At 63.3% G+C, this 19,512-nt stretch overlaps 1 protein-coding gene across 2 annotated transcripts in view; it reads left to right on the top strand.

The window, feature by feature from the left end:
• The window catches only part of TFDP1 (transcription factor Dp-1), a 42,285-nt gene that overhangs the window by 3,302 nt on the left and 19,471 nt on the right, over positions 1-19,512 (top strand). For both annotated transcript variants that reach the window (XM_046028343.1, XM_046028344.1), the window contains exon 3: positions 15,165-15,231. In XM_046028343.1, coding sequence (XP_045884299.1) covers positions 15,165-15,231 — 67 coding nt within the window. The remainder of the gene's footprint in view (positions 1-15,164; positions 15,232-19,512) is intronic.

A 19,512-nucleotide genomic window follows, 5' to 3' on the forward strand; every position in this document is an offset into this window, starting at 1 on the left:
GGGCAGGACCCCGCCTGCCCCCCTGCTTCCCTGGCTTGACTCTGGCCTGACACACGGAGGGCCGTGCGGCCTGGGGCAGTGCGTCCGCGCTGCCGCTGTCTCCAGGAAGCTGGCCGGGCCGAGGGCTGCGTGGGCTGTAGGCCTTTGACCTTCGTTTGCAGGGATCGTGTTGGTTGGTATCAGTGGGCAACGAAAAGTTCAGACGGTAGAAATCCGGAATTTGTACTCGTAGCTGGTGTGGAGAGGAGGCGCTGGCACAGAGCCATGCGGGAGCGTGTGACCCCAGCGCCGTCACTCCCAGAGGTGGCCGTGAGCAGCGGTCTGGGGCTCACTTCCAGAATGTAACAGGAGAGGCATCGGGGCAGGAGTTCCTTGGCTGTAGAGATGGCCACGCAGGGACGGCGTTCCTCCTGCGGGCCGCCACAGCCGGGGAGGCCGACACCTGGGGCTCCGTGCAGCCCGCAGGGCACTGCCTTGGGCCCTCCCAGCAGCGCCCACGTGGGACCCCCCGGCTCAGCCCTCCGCAGACGAACGCTGTGGGCAGTGTTTCTGCAGTTCCCACGGCGAGAGTCTCGGCTGGGCAGGGCACACGGCGGCGGTGTTTCAGTCGCCGCCCTCGGACCGCCTGGGTCTCTGCTCCCACAGCCGTGGACCTGCCCCTCCGCCAGGGGGTCTCATCTCCCCGAGAGGTGGAAAGTGTGGATTATGTACTGATCGATGAAGCCAGGTATCTGAATGTCGTTGCGTGCCCGCCAAGGCTCCCCGGGACACAGATCGCCACTGGGAAGGCTCGCCGGGCTGAGGAGAGAGTCAAGTTTGCAGCACTGAGAAGCCTGCAGAGGTGAATGTTGCCTTCAGAGAAAATGCAGAAATTGCGCTGCTGAAACACGCTCGCGTGTGAGAAATTGCTCTTGGAGAAGTAGGACGGGGAAGGCCGCTGACGCGACAGTGTGCCCGGACGTGCCGGTGCGTGTGCCCGTGTGCTGTGTGGGCAGTGCGGCACCCAGAGGGGGTCGCGGACTTTCTCAAGGTCACAGGCAGAGCCCAAACTCCTTGTGAGCCGCTAGGATGCCCGTGTTCGTGTCCTCGTCCAGCTCTGCGAAGGTTTGTGAAGAACAGGGAAGGAGCCCGTTGTCTGTAGGATTAGGGAGATGCTGTGCGGGGGGTGTGGGGCCGCGGCAGCAGCGCTTCTGGGGTCGGCCCTGCCCCCGCGGGCTGCCGGGGTGTGAGCCAGAGGGCCCCCTGCCTGCGGGGAGCCCGGTCGGGCCGAGGGCAGCGCGGTGGCAGCGGCTGGAGGAGGGCGTCTGTGGGTCCCTCTGCGGCATGCGTGGCCTCCGTTTCGAAAGCTGGTCTGTGACTGCACTTCGTTTCCTGTGAGTCTGTGGAAAATTCTCTGGACGGTGTGGAGAGCTGGAGGCTGAGGAAGAACGCGTCCCATCTGAGCTTCGGAGGGATGGCGGCATGAGGCCCGCTTTGACACCACGAGGAGACTAATGAGCTTATCTAAAAATACACGTGCTGAGTATCGTTTTTCAGACCCAGACCTCGAGGCTGAAACGGGCTGAAGCAGTAACGCGTGGTTTCCTTGGGTCTCGGCTGGAGCGAGCTGCGGGATCGGACGCCAACTTGCGCAGCGGTGGTGTCACGTCGAGTGGAGAGGCCGTCAGTGCGCACACGCAGGTTACCACGTTAGGGGGCTGTGGTTGCAGGCTCGCTCTTGCCCGGGCTTCTCGTGGTTCAGAACTCGGGGGGGCAGTGGGGAAACTCTGGGATGGGGTCCCAGGCAGGAAGCTCAGCTCGACTGAGAGGTCAGCGTGGGACATCTCGCGGCCGAGCCGTGTTGGACGGATGAATTCCTGGGTAAAAGGGCCCTCACAGAGTCAGCTCTGCGCTCTCAGTGTGTCTCCGACAGTTGGGGAATGAGCCCGCAGTGTTTGTGCCTGGCCTGGCTGGCAGTGCGACTTCTGGGGACACCTTCGTCACAGACCACAGAGCCACCTTTCTGAAAAGCTCTTCTCTTTAAGCGTTTAAAACACCTGCCACTCTTCAGTAGAACAGTCAGGAAGCTCTCGCTCGGCATCCTTACCTGGCTTCTCCTGCACTCAGCTTGGCGGCGTCTGCGAGGAGGGACAGGGTGCCCGGGGAAGCGCGGGCCGGAGAGCGGGTGCTTGCGGGGGGCCGGTCGTCTGCGCCATGGGGTGTCGGCGCGGGCTCAGAGGTGGGACCCCCCCAGGCACCTTCTGGCTCAGTGTCGTGTGACACACCAGGGAGCTGCCCGCGCTGCCCGCCCGGATGCCGTGCCGCTGGCTCGGCGGCTGCACGGTTATTCGACACGGTGGGGAAGTGGATGTGGTCGGCTGTTGAGAAGATGACGTAAAATGGGCAATCAAAATGGATACAGACCTAAACACGTCATTTTAAATTCAAGCAAGTAGGTGTTTACTCCCCTGTCCTTGCTGTAGCGTGGAAGCCCTTTCTCCGCCCGCTTGGAGTTTCTCGCTGGAGCCGTACACGTCCTACCCGGTGCCAGTGTCTGCCGCTTGAAGACACCACGTGGCAGCTTCTGGATTGTTTGCCGAGTTCCCAGGCTCCTGGGAACAGAGGAACCGGCACACAGAGGTGTTTAGGATGCACGCAGCTGAGCATCCCACAGCCACGGGGAGTGTAGCCGTGCAGGCTGCCCGGGAGTCCCCAGGGAGGGCCGTGTGCCCGTCGGTTTGGTAACCGTGTGGATGTGCCCGAGGTCCCCCGTTCCCGTGCTTTCTGGCCAGCTCTCAACCTTGCCCCGACCTGTGATGACATCCGGGGCGAAATCCCGGACGTGCACCTGCGCGCGACACGGCGGACACGAGTGTGCACACGCGCCGTCTCTGAGTCGCGTCCGGTGACTCTTCAGAACGACTGTGGGTCGTGCTTGCTTTCGACAGGTTGTAGCAGAGAGCGCATCGTGACACATTCGGTTTGAGACTCAGTTTAAAAGCCCAGAAAACTGGCTCCCTTTGGCAGGTAAAATTTTAGATTATTTTGTTTTGGTTTGCATTTCTCGGCAGAGAAGTTGCGTTTTCTCCTCCGTGTTTCTCCGCGTGTTCTGTGCTCGTGTTCCCAGCGTCTGTGTCCTGTCGAGTCGCGTCCGCTCGTTAGAAATTGAGGCTGCTAACCCTTGTTCGTCGTTGCACAGCGGAATGCGACTCTTAGGTTTGCCTTCGTCATTCTAGCAGGGTGCAGCTCGATGATTTCGTCGTGGGTCTGTGGGAAATGTACCCTGGATTCATACCTGGAGTCTTAATGGTCAGTGCAGGTAGTTTAGGTGGTTTAAACGTCTGGCTGTGTTTGCTGGGTCTGTCTGCGTAGCTTATCTTCCCTCAGAGTGACGCTCAGGGCCCTCTGAGGCCCGCGTGCAGGGCGGCGGCCCGTGTTCCCGTGACTTCTGAGTATGACCGTGCGGCGTGAGGGTGGCCCGTCGGGTCCGCGCAGCATCTTCCCGTTCGGGAGGACTCACGGCTTGGATTCCGCCTCGAACGGGTCTTAAGTTCCTCTTACTTTATTTGCTTTTCCAAAAAATGAGGATTTAAGTGACCATATCTTACTTCTCCTGTATTGGCAGAACCTAAGTCCCAGCTCAGAGGGAGGGAGGGTGAGGAGGGAGCTGTGTATGTAGGAGTCCAGCCTGCCCGTCTGTCCCGGGGCTGAGTGGGGTCCGGTGTGAAGTCCGGCGCGGCTGCTGCACCGCACGCCCCACGGTTAGCCCAGACCACACAGAAGACGCTCGTTGCGGGGCCATCAGCACTCCTGCACTTCTGAACCCCTTTCCTTCCTTCCTTCTTTCTCTCTCTCTCTTCTTTCTTTCTAAAGACTTTATTTATTTATTTGACAGACAGAGATCACAAGCAGGCAGAGAGGCAGGCAGAGAGAGGAGGAAACAGGCTCCCCGCGGAGCAGAGAGCCCGATGCGGGGCTCGATCCCAGAACCCTGAGATCATGACCTGAGCCGAAGGCAGAGGCTGTAACCCACTGAGCCACCCAGGCGCCCAACCCCTATCTTTCTGAAGATTGAGTGATGAGATGCAACATAAAAGATGGATGTTTGCCTTAACGTTGCGTAAATAAGTAGGCTCGCAGTAGGCTGGCTGTGGGTTATGAGGTGTCCCGTCCTTGTTTTAGGGTGCCCTGATGTGCCTTCCCCCAGCACAAGCACCAGCTGAGGCAGGAGGGAAGTCACAAAGTTAAACAATCTCATGGGGTTTTGCAACTACAGGGAGCTTTGAAACTGGGCTTGTCGACGCGGTGCTGGAGCGCTTCCCAGCCGGAAGTGGGGGCTCCCGGGGACGCCTTCCTCCCCTGCACGCACCTCTTCCTTTCCTGACAGATGGGACAGTTGCCCCACACGGAGCTGCATGGCCCCGTGTCACTTTGGGGGCAGGAGGGGTGAGGAGGTGGTTAGCGAGCAGGTCAGTGTGTCTGAGGCCCTGACCTCGCGCATCCCGGGTGGTTCCAGCAACCGGTGGCCAGAAACCGCACTAGTTCTGTGCCCTGGAGTGCTCCTTCCTGTGGAAGGGAAAGGCCCCGCCTAGGCCCCGGGGAGCTCCCTGGAGGTTGTAAAGGACGGATCCTCGCTCACGCTCCCGGCCTCGGACACTTGCATTTTGTTGAAAGGGACGTTGGGGTCTTTATGACAGGGAGAGGGTGCCCTGCAGTGACTTTCCCAGGGGAGAAGTCAGAGTCGCGTGTTGTTTTCGCTGGGAACGTGCAGAAACGGCTCCCCCTCTGGCTCTTACTCCCAGGGAAGCCTGTGGGCCTGGACCCTGCCGTCCTGCCCTTGAAGCCACCGGCCGGTGGGCGCGTCCCGGAAATGAAGTCGTGTGGGACGGAGGCAGGGTTCTGAGCGACCCTCCCTGCGGCTCCAAGTCCAGTCCGTCCCTCCTGCTGAGTGTTCTCTGGGCTTGGTGACTTGTTGGTAGGATGAGGGGGACAAGCACCCTGTCCCTTCCTCTCGGGGCAGCGAAGACCAAAGGACCAGGCTCGGCACGTGTCGTGCCCAGCCCGGCAGCACTTGGCCGGGTTCTGAGACGTCCCTGTGGCTTTGAAGGGCTCGGGAGCTCATTGCAGGCTGGGCCTCGTCCACATGCGTCGTGGCTGCGAGCGGTTGGTCTCACCAGAGCTCTGGGGGGGACCCCACTCCTAGGGAGCGGCTCGGTCCTTGCCAGGGCCTGAGCTCGGGAGCCGGGCTTGGTTGCAGGGGGCGTCCGGCTCTTGGAGACGGGACGTAGGGGGGATGCTGCTTTGCCTTCAGGATCCTGGGGTACCCAGGGTCCCCAGGCGCATTGTGGCCTGTTCCTTATCTCACCCGCGTCCCAGCAGACAGCTCTCTGCCTTGAGTACAGTTTGGCCGAAGCGTGTGGGAGCTGAACAGCGGGAGCCCTTCCTGGGTGGATGGAGCCTCGGACCCCTGGGGCGCCCCCTTTAGGGGTTGAGGCTGGGGCACCGCTGTCGGGAGCTGTGGGGCAGTTGGGGCAGTTGAGCGTGGACTTAGTTAAGCAGAAGAGCACTCAGGCGGCCGTCTTGTGGGTTCAGCCTTTGTCATTATAAAGAAGGCGGACTCCAGCCCTTCTGGGGATGACTTAACCCGGCACTTCCCAGCGACTGCTGCGTGTCCCCCCCTTAGGAGTCGCAGTCGTCCCCGTGAGCCCCCGTCCCCGTCCACCTCTCCCCGGGTGTGCTGCCTCCGAGCTGACCAGCCGTGGAAACCCAGAAAGCCCGGTGTAGGTTGATGTTTTCACGTTGCTGTGGAGCCATGCTATCTTTTCTTCCAGGCAGGTTTGCAGTTCTGCGCACTCTAGAATGAATTGGACGTTTTTTTAAAAAAGATTTTATTTATTTATCTGAAAGACAGAGATCACAAGCAGGCAGAGAGGCAGGCAGAGAGAGAGGAGGAAGCAGGCTCCCCGCGGAGCAGAGAGCCCAGTGCAGGGCTCGATCCCAGGACCCTGAAACCATGACCTGAGCCGAAGGCAGAGGCTTCACCTATGAGCCACCCAGGCGCCCCATGAATTGGACATTTTTCTGGCAAAAAGGCAAAGGGTGAAGCGCAGAGTGCAGTCAGGTGGGGACAGACAGTGCTGCGGTTCCGGCTGCGCCTGCCTGGGAAGGGCTGTGGCTCTGGGGAGCGAGAGGCGCACCCCAGGAGACGCCCAGACCTCGTGTTCCGGCGGCAGTTGGAGGCCGTGCTGCCTCCGCCGCGGGCCGGGGGTAGTGGTGTCATCAGTCTGCGTTGGGGTGACGGTTGGGCCCAGCTTGGTGGGCGGAGCGGGGCAGAGGTCAGACGGAGACGCTCGTTGCCACCGGGTCTCGGGTGGCGCTCCCAGGAGCCCAGGGGTGCGGGCGTTTCTGCGTCGGGAGACACCGCGCATCGTGGACTGCGGTGGAGGAGGACGCTGGAGGGCTTGGCCTAGGCAGTGGCTGGTTTTGCTGGCCCGGCGGGGCGCGGATGGCAGGAGCAGCCGTGCCTTGTCAGCTGCTGGTGGCGTGGGCCCTGGCAGAGAACCCAGGTTCTCACCTGAACTTCAGAAACGCCGGCAGCAGTGCTTGCCCCCACTTTGCGCCATGCCATGCCCACTGCTGCCCTTTCCCCCGACTTGCTGGGGTTTGCAGATTGACTCCTGTTCCCAGGCTGCTCCTTACGGATGGACTTGAGGCTCTCCCCTGAGGACGTGGGTTTCTCACGGCTGCTCTCTGGAGTGTGCTCTTGGCACGAGCCTGGGTGTGTCTTCTCCAGACCGGCCCTTTGGCTCTCCAGCCACGACTGCCCTGCCTGTGGCTCAGGGCCAGCTCTCTGTGACCGTCCGTCTCGCTCTCTCTGGTCTGCGGATGTGGGCCTCTGCTCCGTTGACTCTTGCCGCCATCGTGGTTTCTTTTCTGTGGTCGCCCCTCCAGTCCCGACCTTCGACCCGCGACCTCTAGCCTGCATCCGGACCCGTTCCGCATTGTCACTAATTTCGTCTTCCTTGGGACCCCATATCCTTTGTTTATCCAGCCTTATGCCTTACCTGGTTACAAAACGGCGTTTCAGTAAGAATTCAGATGTCCAGAAGCTGACAGTTCCTGACAGTCGCGGTCCAGGGTGACTCTCCTTGATGTGCAGGACGTGGTCTGGGGCTTCTGCCCCGGCGTGTGTGTTTGAACGTGCGCGTCTCTCCAGCGGCTTTCCGTAAACCGACTCCCACGTTCCGTTCCCTGGACGCTGCGACTTCTCCTGGGTTCATGGGTATCGGTAGACGTCGATCCTGAAAATCCACTCCTGGACATTTGAGACGCGTGCAGGTGCGGAGAGAACATGGTGCTGACCCCTGCACCTGCCCGCGTCCCAGGTAGCGCTGCTCACGGTGGCTGCGCGCTTCGCCCACAGAGGTCGTGAACCTGGTTGCAAACACCGTGTCCTCCCGTTCAGTGTTCTTGTGCGCGTCTTCCAGAACAACAGACAGTGGTTTGTTAGTATCGTCGGACGGCGGGTGTCCTGCTGGCATGTGTCCTCAAGCATTTGGTCCTGCTCATGGGCCTCTCGGCTGTTTGTGGAGCTTTCTTGGGGCTGCACCTGCCTCCACGGGCTGGGGTGCAGGCAGGGGCCGTGGCTCGTGGTATGCGTGTCGGGCCGGGCTCCGTGTGAGCCCACTGCTGGGCGCGGCTCGTTTCCACTGGACTCTGTGCACTCGGGGCCTCAGCTTGCATTCGGCTTGTTTGCATGATTCGCCACGTCCGATTGCTGTGGGAAGTCCCTGTGGTGCCCTTTCTGTGCAAGGACGGAGCCTGCTCAGGTGGGTAAGGCAGGGAAGTGCCGGTGCAGAGAGTGGAGGCCACGGGCCCTGGCGCGTCCGCATGCTCCCTCGTTCTTGGCGCGGCTCGCCCTGCTGCCGGGGTGGTTGTTACTAAGGTGTTGCTACCCCTCGGCCACCCCTAGGCTGGCTCCCCCCTGGGACCCGGGGTGGCCAGATGGTCCCTGTGGGCAGGACTTGGTGCGTCTGAGCTCCCTCATCTGGTCCAGGGTGGGATCCGTTCACTTCCAGGCTATTGGTTGGAGACTGCCCTGGGTTCCTGGCTTGTGTGCCCTCCCTGGGGTGGCTGATGTCCCTGGGGGGAGGGAGCAGCTGGGAGGAGGGTGAGGAGCGGATGGAGCAAAGTCCACACACGCATGCGCGCACGTAGTCAGGCAGACATGCCCACACACAGACATGCGCGCATACACAATGGATACACACACGCGCGGACATGCGCACGCGCGCACAGACACACACACACACACACACGGCGAGAGACTTGCCATCAGGACTCGGCTCCTGAAACTGAACCTGGCCTTTGCAGGTCTCGACACTAGGTGTGGCCACGCTCAAAAGGGGGGATTGGGCAGGGCCATGAAGCTCCGGAGACCGGAGGCTCCGTCCCGCACTGGACGCAAGAAGGACGCCCACGGCTGTCTGCGGGACCTGGCCTGTCCTCGAGGCTGGTCGTGCCAGAAGCTCTGGTCCTGTTTGCTCTGCAGCCGAGGGCAGGTCTGTGGGGGACCCGGGGAGAGTGGGGGCAGCCCCGTGGTGGGTCCTTCGCCGTACTTCAGCTCCGCCCGCCCCGTGGGTCAGTCCTGGGGCTGGTGGTGTTGAGGATCGTCCTGCGTTCTGCAGTGTGATTTGTGGTGTGGATGTTTCCGCTCAGTGACGGCGCCGTGCACCCCTCGGGGAGGTTGGGAGGCCTTTGCAGGGGCACAGCGTGCTTCTGTCGTGGGATCGCTCCTGGGCGCTCGGTGTCTCTCTTGCTCTGTGAGAGGCCTCCCCGCCGTCTCTCACACCAGGTCGCTGCTGGTACGAGGAGCGCCATGGGCATGTTTTCTCGTTCTCCTCGTTCTCCCTGTTCTGTCGGCCACCAGCCGCCGGCAGCTCCCTCGGGCTGCACGTGTGTCTGGAACTGGGGTGCAGGCCGCTGCCGGGCACTGCACGTGCCGATCCAGAGGGGCTTCTGGAAGGAGGAGAGTCGGGAGTGGGGCCGAGGGCCAGGTCCGCAGAGGAGGGCGGCACCTTTCTCAGGCCCTCGCGGGTTCTTACTGGGCGTCTGGACGGCGGCACTTGCCGATGCTGTGTTGAGTGTCTGTAAGGAGGGGCTGCGTCCATTTTTCTTCCAGTGCCGGCTTTCCCAGGTGCCGCGTGCTCGTGACGCCATTTGAAACCTCGACTCTTCGTCCTCTCGTTGGCTCCGTCTTGGTGTTTTTGTGCTTCTGTCTTGGAATTGCGTCTGCATTTCAGTTGGCGAACTGCCCGGCCGCTGCCTCTTCTGGGAAGTAAAGTTCTGCTGGAGGAGCGCTGCCGTGTGTTTGGGACCGGCCGTGGCTGCGGGGGTGCCGCTCAGCACTTCCCGGCACGCGCCCCCCCCGGCCGGCATCCTGCCTCCTAGGGCTTCTGTTCTGGTGGGCACAGGGGCACAGGAAGTAACCGGTGCGGGAGTCAAAAGTGTGCAGGGGGGTGGTGGGAAGCAGGGGCTGTCTGCTGAGGGTCTGCCCTGAGCCCGCGGCGCCCGAGGGAGTCTGTTGGCGGCGTTGTTCGGGGGAGGGGAGAGGAGCAGGGGATCCAGGGTGGGCGGCCTGTGGACGAAGCCTGGAGCTTGGTTCTGCTGAGCCACCTACAGCTCTCCAGCCGTTTCCCCCTGTGCAGCCTGGTGCTTTGGTGCCGTGAGCGGGCTCCTCGGTTCGCCGCGAGAGCAGAGCAGCCCGTCGTGTCCCCGTGTGGTCCAGACACGACGGGACAGACTGTGTCTGCGGGGTTGCTGAGGCGAGCTGAGGCCAACGACTGCTGCTGTCTCTGGTTTACACGCGAAACCAAATTTAGTGTTTTAGTGTTTTCTTATTGGAGGGTAAGAGAAGTTTGCACCTCGAGTTGAAGCTCTTGGGGAAAATACGGCCCGTGCGCTTATCTTATAATTGGCCGCAGTTTCCGGAACAGCTTTTACAAAACAGAACACGTCCTGCGTTTCTGTGTTGCTCGGGGGTGTGCAGGTCTTGACTCTGGGCGGAAGATGGAAGGGCGGTGGTGGTGTGGCCGCCGCCCCTTCCCGGGCCCTTGTCCATGGCTGTGTAACTGAGGCTCTGCCGTATTGACTCACTAACCCTGTGACAACGGGTTCATGTCGGAGTATCACAGGGAGGTCCTGGGGGGGGGCGAGGGTGTGGCAGGGGCTCGGGGCGCCGGGGGGGAGGCGCTTTGCACCTGGACATGGCACCCTGGGCCCCCTCTGGCTGGCTCCTGCGGGTCCTGCGGCAGGAAGGCGGCGTGTTCCTCCTCCCACGGAGGCAGGAGGCAGGCCTGAGACCCCAGAGTGGTGAAGAAGGAGCTCCGTGAGCGGCACCTTTCGTGCCCCGTGCACTCTGCACAGACGGCAGTGGTTCCTGACATCGTCGAGTCCACGTGTCCTCGGGACGGGAGTTCCGCCACGTGCACCCCTCACAGTCCCGTCGTCACTGGTGGGCCGCTCTTCAGGCTGCTTTGATGTCCCCTCGCGGGGACCACCTTGCGCTGGCCTTCGCGTAGAGCCCTGGCGGCCCTGTGCCCTGGTGGGGGGTGGGCTTGCACAGCCCTCGTCGTCCTGCACGCGGGGACTAGCCCGGGTCCTCGCCCGACCCCCGCAGGAGAGCTCAGGGTGGGCATCTGGGGAGGGAGCAGAGCGCGGCACCAGGTGGCTGGCTGCCCCGCAGGGGACAGCAGTGGGGGCTCAGCACCTAGGCAGGGTCTCGTAGCTCAGGCACCACAGCACCAGGAAAGGCGATGGTGGGTTCCTGCCGTCCTTGGTCGGGTCTTGCCACCCCTTACCACGGTTACCCCCGAGGTCTCTCTCAGATGTTCAGTGTCCTGCGAAGGGGCTGGTGGTTTAGAAAAGCACCGTTAGGGGAGGGCTGAGACCGGGACCCGGACCCGGGGGTGAGGGGGCGGTTCTGGGTGACGCCGGCTGAGTTAGTCTGTGTGGTTCAGACAGACCCGCTTCTCTCCTGGGCTTCACGCTGTCTGCACGCTGCTGCCGAGCGACGCCCACTGCCCCCGTGTCTGCTGTGTCGGCTGCCGCCCGGGAGGGACTGGCCCTGGGGACCGTGCACCTGCAGACAAGGTGGACACAGAGCTTGCAGCAGGCAGGTGTGCCCCGCGCTGGTCGTCAAGCCCAGATGTGATTTCTGCCGTCTTCACGAGCCGGGTAGGGCCCGGTCGGGCCTCGTTTGGGACCTGGGTTGTGCTGTGAGTGTGCGGGCGTTCGGGCAGGGAGAACCAGCGCCGGCACCTGTTCGGGCCATCCGTCCGTGGGAGCTCGTGGACCTCGAGAGGCTGTCCGGCTCTGGCGTCGCCGGCTGCCAGGCCTTTGCTGGCTGGGCCTCTGCGCGATCCAGCCCTGCCAGGCGCCCCAGGGCCCACCTGCTCCTCCCGGACGGTCGTTGTCTGAGGCTGGGAGGCCTGGAGGCCTCGTTCTGGTCACGACTGTTCGTCTCTGGTGATTGGCAGTTGGTCACGTGACACCAGGAAGTGCGGGCCAGATCTGCGTCTGCTTCCGAAGTGCACGAGTGACTTCCCAGTCGGTGAAAGTACTTTCTCGTGATCTGGAGAGAAATCATTGACCACTGTGCTGTGTTGTCGTCAAATGCCCTAGAGCGCAGTGGTTGAAATAACAGCATTTCTTCTCCCACACGGAGTCTGCGGCCCGGTCGGGGTGGCCAGGTCGCAGGGAGACCCTGCCCAGATCGGCGGCAGCCAGAAGGCATGCATCCGGAGCGCTGGCCTCCACGGTAGCTGCCCCCCCCCGCCCCCAGCCCCCTGCCTTGTCACCTCTCCTCACCCCCCACCATCCTGCCCTCTCTGCCCCTGCCCCAGCCCCCGGGGAGGAGAGGGCTGCTGGGTGGCGCGGACCCTCCTGGTCCTAGAGCCTGGCCTCCCGCCGCAGCTGGAGCACCTGGGGCCTGGGGACTCCCGTCTAACTGGTTCAAGGAGGCCATCCTGCCGGCGGCCTCGTAGGCTTGCTGCACCGTGTTCTCCGTCTCACCCGAGCACTAGCAGTGGTCTTCCTGTTTGCCGAGTTTGCTAGCGAGCAGCGGTCTGTACCTCCTGTGGTTCTGACACGTCGTGTCACAGACGTTCCTGTGCCTGGGAGACTTGCCGTCGGTCCACTGGCCACTGTTCCGAGTGCGGGCAGTGCAGGCGTCCGCAGGAGCCAGTGGCCAGCCCCTGGACTTTTTCCTGAGTCTTATTGACTGTGCTGTAGGTCTTGGCTTGGGCACAAGGCAGGCGTGTGTCTGCAAACCCGCAGCTCTCTGGGAAGTCGATCCCGTGGAGGCGGCGTAGTTCTGGAAATGGCCCTGGGTCCCCGGGTCCGTAGCGCCCAGGCGGGGTCGCAGCTGGCAGCTGCCAGTGTCTGGCGGTTGGGGTCCACGGGCTGCTGGCCTGACGGAACGGCAGCCCCGTCAGACGGAGCCTGCTTGGCCTCGTGTCTGGATGGGCTGCTGGGACAGCCCGCTCTGGGCAGGGCCACCGTGCATCCCGGGGCTCCCGCTGGGCCCGGTGTGCTGCATGTGTGCTGGGGTGCTCTGCGATTGTGGCTCCCCTCTTGCAGGAGCGCTGGCGGGGACAAGAGACAGAATGGGTCTTCCCGAGCACGAGTCAGCAGTGTTCATGCTAGGGTTTTCCCGGCGTCGGCGAGCAGACACGATGCTTGCTGGGTGGACCTGTCCCTCGTCCAGGGCTCGGGTGTGTCCCTTCATCCTGTTGCCAGCGTCTTCCTTTCTGTCCTGGTCCCTGTGTTCTCCAGTGACCCCTCAGCTCTGACACGGAGACGGGCGGGAGGGACTGGCCTCTTCATCAGTTCCCAGACTTGGCCAGAAAGGGCCGTGTGGTCTGTTCCCGGCCCGGTCTGCCCATCGGACGCCTTCTGTAGCCAGTGCATAGTGGGAAGAGGAAGCCCTCTGCTCCAGGGAGGACGGGCTGCGTTGACGGATAGTGTGAGTTGGACTAGGTGTCCCCGGGGGAGCTGGGCTCCCCAGATTGGTTCCTGATTTGGGTTGTGAGGCGTTGGTTGCCAGGGTTGTGCTGCTGCTGTGCCTACCGTGATCGCCGTCTCTGGGGCAGGGGGTGGCCGTACTCTTGGCCTTCCCATGAGCGGCCAGGACCGCCGTGCCAATGACTGCCGCGTGGAAGCAGGACGTCCAGTGGCAGCGGGTCGGGGCACACGCCGGGTCCTGCCGGTCCCACCGAGGCAGAGCCATGTGGGCAGTGATGGGCCCTGTTGTCCTCGGGCCTTTGTGGTTCTTGTCTCCATTTGCTCTGGTGTGGACGGGTATTGGACAGGGAGGTTAGGGCCACTGTCTGTGGGATGGAACGCCCTTGGGGCCGTGGGCGGAAGGAGCCGGCAGCGCCCGGGATCTGCAGGGAGCCTGGGGCTGTCCGGCAGGCGCTGCTGTCAGTGTGGGGGCTGAGGCTCTCCCCGGCCTCGGCTCGCTCCTCACTCCGTGGGTCCTTGGAGCCTGTTCGCTGGGACCAGCCTGGTGCTGCTCCCCCAGCAGCAAGAAAGGTCCCCTTCACCTACCTCCTGGCCAGTGACCATCCAGTCTAGCCAGGCCTCGGTATGGATCACCCTCGTGGGCCTGCACTCGGCTCCCTCCATTTCTGTGGGAAGCTGGGGTTTTGGAGAGTCCGGGAAACGTGGCCTGTGTGGTGTTGCTGGGTTCTGAGACTGGGCAGGGGCCCCTCCCTGTGCGGGCCTGACTTCTGTCTCCGGTGGATTCAGCAGGTAGGGACGTATGCTCTGATTTCTTGTGTGGATCGTGCAGCTTGGGTGCGTTTGGTTTGTTCACTGTGCGCCCCATGGGGTCGGTCAGTCTGTGCCTGGGCTGCCGCGGGCCCAAGGCGGGTGGTCCCCTGTGCCAGGCCCAGGCGAGCTTGTCACTGCCGCAGGTGCTCTTGGGAGTTGGCCCTCTGGAGGGCCCGGCCCGGGCTGTCCCCCTGGGGACTACATTTGCTCAGGGTAGGGGGCCGTGGGGCTTCCTGGAGAAGCAGGACGGCGCTGGGAGCTGTGCCCACCTCCCCCACGGGCTGGCCTGTGCCCGCACAGACACGTGATGCGCTCTGGGTGTGTTTGAGGTGACGGTGGACACGGGCCTCAGGCCCCGGACACCTGGGTGTTCTCGGGGGGCTCTCCTGCCGGGCCAGGAGCGGTCAGAGGCCTGGGCAGGAGGGAGCTTGTCTGCCAGGCTCGGCTGACCTCTGTTGTGGTTTGTGTGTGTGTGTTTATGCACGCACGTGTGCACGTGTGGGTGTAGTGCCTGCGTCTGTGTGACGTGTGTGCGCGTGTGGGTGTGAGTGCAGGCCTGAGAGTGAGGGAGCACGTGCCTGCGGGAGGCTTTCCAGGACCCCCAGGCCCTGTGCCGGCTCAGGGTGGTGTGCAGATGCCCTTGGCTGGTGCCCGGTGAAGGGGGCGAGCTCTGGACGTGGGCCGCCAACAGGGGAGTGTGCCCACGACTGCCTCCTTCCACGGGAAGCCTCGATGAACGAAAGCAGGAGGCAAGCCAGCAGTCATTCCTCGACCTGGGCACGACCTCTGGTAGCGTCCTAGAGGGCCCTGCAGGCCTTTTCCGTGCCTTTGCGCACCGTGCGTTGTGACGTTCCCCCCCTGGTGCCCCCAGTGCCTCGTGCGGTGCGGGTGTCCTGCTCACAAGGCGGGGAGCCCCGCATGCCAGGCACGCCCCACGGTGCCGCTGTGCCCACGCTCCTGCCGTGCCCGGGGCGCCGGGGGCCCTCTCCCCAGGTCCCATTACTAGGCTGCTCTCAGGACGGACGGAGAATTTTCACGTCCACCCGCGCTATGCCCTCGCCAGGCTCAGGCAGTCCATTTAGCGCGCACTGACTTCCTCCGCGGAAGCTGTTTCCGTCCACGCGTCCAGGGCTGAGCTGTGAAGGCGGACATCTCCGAACGTCTTTTCTCCGCTGAGGGTCCGGCCGGAGAGCTCGGTGGCGGGAGGCCCTGTGCTCCCTGCATGGTGTCCCATCCTTGTCTGCGTAAGGGGGACCGTTGTGTCTCTTTAGTGCTGTAACTTGCGGCTCCCTCTGCGGGCTGGCTTGTCACTCTCTCAGACGCGCTATTCACTGTCCTTGTTGCTTTCGCAGGCCGGTCTAATTGAAGCCAACGGGGAACTCAAGGTCTTCATAGACCAGAACCTTAGTCCTGGAAAAGGTAAGGCGTCTCTTTCTGAATTCCCTTGTGTTGGTAAGAGTGTTCCGTTTGGTGGACCTGCGGGTTTCTCTGGTGTGAGAGGCCGGGTCAGCGGTGGGGACCCTGCTGCAGGCACACGCGGTGGTGGGGCTCGTCTTGGTCTGTAAGTCACGTGCGGCGTGCGGACTGGAGAGGGTGAAGAAGTGCGGGTAGCCCAGGGCGTGTGCTCCCTCCACCTGGAGGCCGCCGGGAGCCCTCTGGGCGTCTGCTCTGCGCACAGCGCCGGCCAGGACAGCCTCGAATCCAGGGCTTGCGGCGCACTCGTTGTGTGCGGGTCAGCATCCTCGCCGTCGGAGGCCCGGTGTGCAAGTTAACGGGCAGGCGTGGAGGGAATTCGTCGGAGCCCCTTCTCCCCCCAGAGCCCCACGGCTCCCCCCATAGAGGCCGTGAGGAGCGGCTACCAGCGCGTTTGAGCTGCTGCTGTTCCTCGGGGAGACGAGCTGTGGAAGCGCCGGGTCGGAGGAGACGGCGGGCGACTGCCGGCTGCCCGTGGCGCTGTTGACGCCTGTGCTCCGCCCGTGCCTGCTAGACGGAGGCCCGGACATGGGGTCTCTCGGCTCGTGAAACGGGGGCTGTGACCCAGCGCCTTCTCTTCCATCTGTCCCGGCAGGTGGGACGGGAGCCCCTTCCACGTGCGGCTCAGCAGGCGGGCGTGGTTTGGGGTGGCGGGCTCACGCCCTGTACCTTCTGTGGCTTTGGGATGTCACCTTCAGAGGCCCTCAGGCCCTGCAGGGCCCCCGTCCTGTGCCTTGTCAGGCTCAGCTGGTCTCGTCCCGCTGGCCATTCTCCCTCAAGGTGGGCTGTGGACCCGCCCATGCCCTCCCGGTGTCTGTGTTTTGGGAAGGCCGTGGGCAGCGCGTCCTGCGCTTCTGTGGATCCCGTGCCCTTTTGCTTCCTGCACAAGGACGGAGAGTCTGCTGAGGGGTGTGGACGGTTTACCTCGGTGCCTTTCACCGTTCACAGAGGCTTGGGTGAGACGCTGGAGTGTAACCAGGGACCCTTAGGGTTTCAGGACTTGTGGGCGTGACGCGTTTTGTTAAACTGATGAAGCAGAAGTAATCGCTGCCTTGGGAACGACGGGCATCTTTGGTTCTGCTGTTTGTCTTCAGCGTCTTTACCGTTCGGGGACCCGGAGTCTCACCTGCTGCTCGTCTCCATTTCCTTCTCACCTGCGGAGTCTGAGGGTGGGGTGGGGGTTTGGGTTGGGGGGTCCAAGAGCAGCTTCCTGAGTTCACTGGAACCCTCTGGTGCTAGCCGCCTGTGTGGTTTAGGTGTTTCGTGTCCTTGGGTGCGGCCGCCTTCCCTTGCCCGGGGCGCTCCCGGTGGGCTCCGTGCTCCGCTAGTGGCTGGACGAGGAGAGTTGCCCCTCGAGGCTCTCCAGGCCTCTGCCTCTGCACCTCTGCTGGAACCAGTGCGGGCTCCCAGGTGCCTGTGCTCCTTGCCTTCTTCCGGGGTGCTGCCCCTGCCCCTCGGAGGGTGAGCCCGTGACCGCATGGCCGTGCCCCAGGTCCGGCCCCGCCTGTGAGCCACCCAAGGACCTGTGCACGTCCCAAGGAGTTGTTCTAGCCTGGCCGTTTGTCTGTCAGATGGGACGTCCGGCGCTGTGCTGCGGCGGCCGGAGCTGGACCAGGCTGTCGGACCAGCCGCGTCCCATCCCACCTGCCGGTCAGGAGCATTCCCACCTGCAGCCCCTTTGCTTCTGGCTCCGGAGTTCGAAGGGCAACTTTAGGCCGCGTGGTGCCGACTTGAGCTGCTCGCTTTGGTCTGCTCCCTGGTGTTTCATGAGGTTGAGGAACCTGTGCGGGTCGCACGGCGTCGTCTGATTCACAGTCGCCGCCGCCAGTTCCCGACGGGGTTCGGCAAAGGCTCGCCAGGGTTGTGCTGAGTGATGCCAACACCCTCCGGCACAAACTTGTCTAGGAGCCCAGGGGTGTGGCCAGCAGCGTGTGCTGAGAGCCGTCCCTCTGGAGTGACCGCGAGGGGCAGTGGCTGGCTCTCACTTTGGGGGGTTCAGCAGCGGGTGGGGGGCGGTCACAAGGGGGGCTGTGACCCGGGCCCAGTGCAGGCTGGGTGTTGAGGGGCGGGGCCCGGTCTCACTTTTTGCCTGGACCTTGTGCCCCTGTGTCCCCCCGTCCCTGTGCCTCTGCGCCCTGCACCCCTGCACCCCTGCGCCCTACACCCCTGCACCCTGCATCCCTGTACCCTGCACCCCTGCACCCTGCACCCCTGTGCCCCTGCGCCCTGCACCCCTGCACCCCTCACCCCTGCACCCCTGTACTCCTGCACCCTGCACCCCATGCCCCTGCATTCCTGCACCCTGCATCCCTGTACCCCTGTGTCCTGCACCCTTGTGCCCCTGCACTCCTGCACTCTGGCCCCTGTGCCCCTACACCCTGCATCCCTGCATCCTGTACCCTATGTGCTGCACCTATGGGCCAGCTCGCCACTGCTCCTAGGTCTTCCCACCGAGCATTTGGAAATGGGCGGCACCCGAGTTGTGCTGGGCCCAGGCACTCACAGGGACCCTGCTGCCCTCAGCTGGTGGTGTGAGCTGCTCCTGAGCTGAGGTCTCCTGCTTGCCTGCTCCTGCCTGAGCTCTGGCCGTGATGCCCCATCCCATGGGGGTCCCGTGCACTCCCAGCTGGGTCTTGTTGCTTTTGCCCTATTCATCGGGTCCTGGCTGCGGCTCTGCTTGCCCTCCTGGCCTTCGGAGCCACCCATGCCTCTGCTCTGCCTGCCTCTTCTTGCTGCGGGTCTGGTCCATTTCCAGATCCCCGCGTCTCCAGAGGCAGAGCCCATGGGAGGCTGTGGTGAGTGTGAGAGCGGCTCGTTCCGTGGAACCGGACCTCAGGACAAGGGGGCTGGCAGACCTGCAATGTGCAGGGCTGGCCGGCGGCCTGTACACAGCAGCGCTCTTTCCTCCCTGAGGAAACCTGGTTCTGCTCTGCAAGCCTTGGACTGCTTAGGCGGTTCTGGAGGGTGGTCTCCTTTGCCTGAGCTCAGCTTCCTGGTCCAGAGCGCCTCCAGCGGGCCTGGGATCGGATAGCAGGGGCGGGCACCTCGCAAGGAGGTGTATCCAGTCAGTGCCCCAGCTCTCTGTACCCCCCCAGCCCTGCCGACCAGAGCCCCCAGTCAGAGACGGGAAGTTTTTATGGGAGCAGGCTTACTTGGGACGCACTGGGTGTCTTCTGGGGCTTTGCTGATGGCTGTAATGCTGTGTGAACCTTTGCAGGTGCATTTGTTCCCAGGTGTAGGTCTGATGCTCACGAGCAGGGACCACGTGGCACGTGGGGGTGGGCACACCATTTGCATCTGTACCACACATGGGGGCGCTCGGCCGTGCACACCCTCAGCAGCGCCTCCCCTTGCCGAGTTTCAGGTTCTGGTGGCCCTGGTGGGTCCGAGCCCCTTTGCTCCTGAGCCTGCCCCGCTAGTGGGGGTCTGTCCAGGTGCTTCGCTGGCCCAGTCCCTCTCCGGCCTTCCTCCTGGGTTCTCCTCTTCCAGCCATCGGCTGCACCTCGGGGCTCTAGCTGCCCTCTGCAGCCACACACGCAGCCTCCCCTTGCGATGTGCCTGCTGCCTGCCCGTCCCCTGCGCGCGGCTGGCCTGGGGCTGCAACTCGTGTGTGGGTCTCTGTCGCCACTTCTCGCTTGCGCCCTCCCAAAAAGATTCTCTTCATGACTCAGACGACACATGCTCCCTGAGGAAGCCACGCGTGTTCCTCAGTGTACAGGCAAAGTGTGCGCTCCCCATCCCGTAAACACTTTCCTGACATGCAGTGTTGGGGCGTGTCACACGTGGGTGCTCATCCGGTCCCTGCCGTCGTGTAACTTAACACGTGGCTGTTGCTGGGCCGTTCCTAGAGTTTCTAGTGCCGCCTTTTGTCACCTGGCAACTTTTTGGTGGCGAGCTGTGACACCTGTTGACTGCTGACAGAGACCTGTCTTCTCCCTGAGGAGCTCCGTGCCCGCGTGTGCTCCGGCAGAGGGGCAGGCCTACCTCTGTAGAGCGCTGCCCCCTGCGTCTGTGGCCACGTCGGCCTAGGGAGAGGGCGTCTTTTCTTCTGCGTCAGGGTTGCCTGACTTAGAAGGGCTCGGAGACAGGGAGAGATGACGTTTTGGGGATGCCATGTGGCCAGGAACCTGGCATTGCTGTGTAATTCTTGAGTCATGGTGACTACAGTCCCCTAGACGTGCATGCTCCTGTGCACACAGTGGGTCAATCCAGGCTGGCGTTCCTGCG

The sequence above is a fragment of the Meles meles genome, chromosome 14 (assembly GCF_922984935.1).
Source record: "Meles meles chromosome 14, mMelMel3.1 paternal haplotype, whole genome shotgun sequence".
Classification (NCBI taxonomy): domain Eukaryota; kingdom Metazoa; phylum Chordata; class Mammalia; order Carnivora; family Mustelidae; genus Meles; species Meles meles.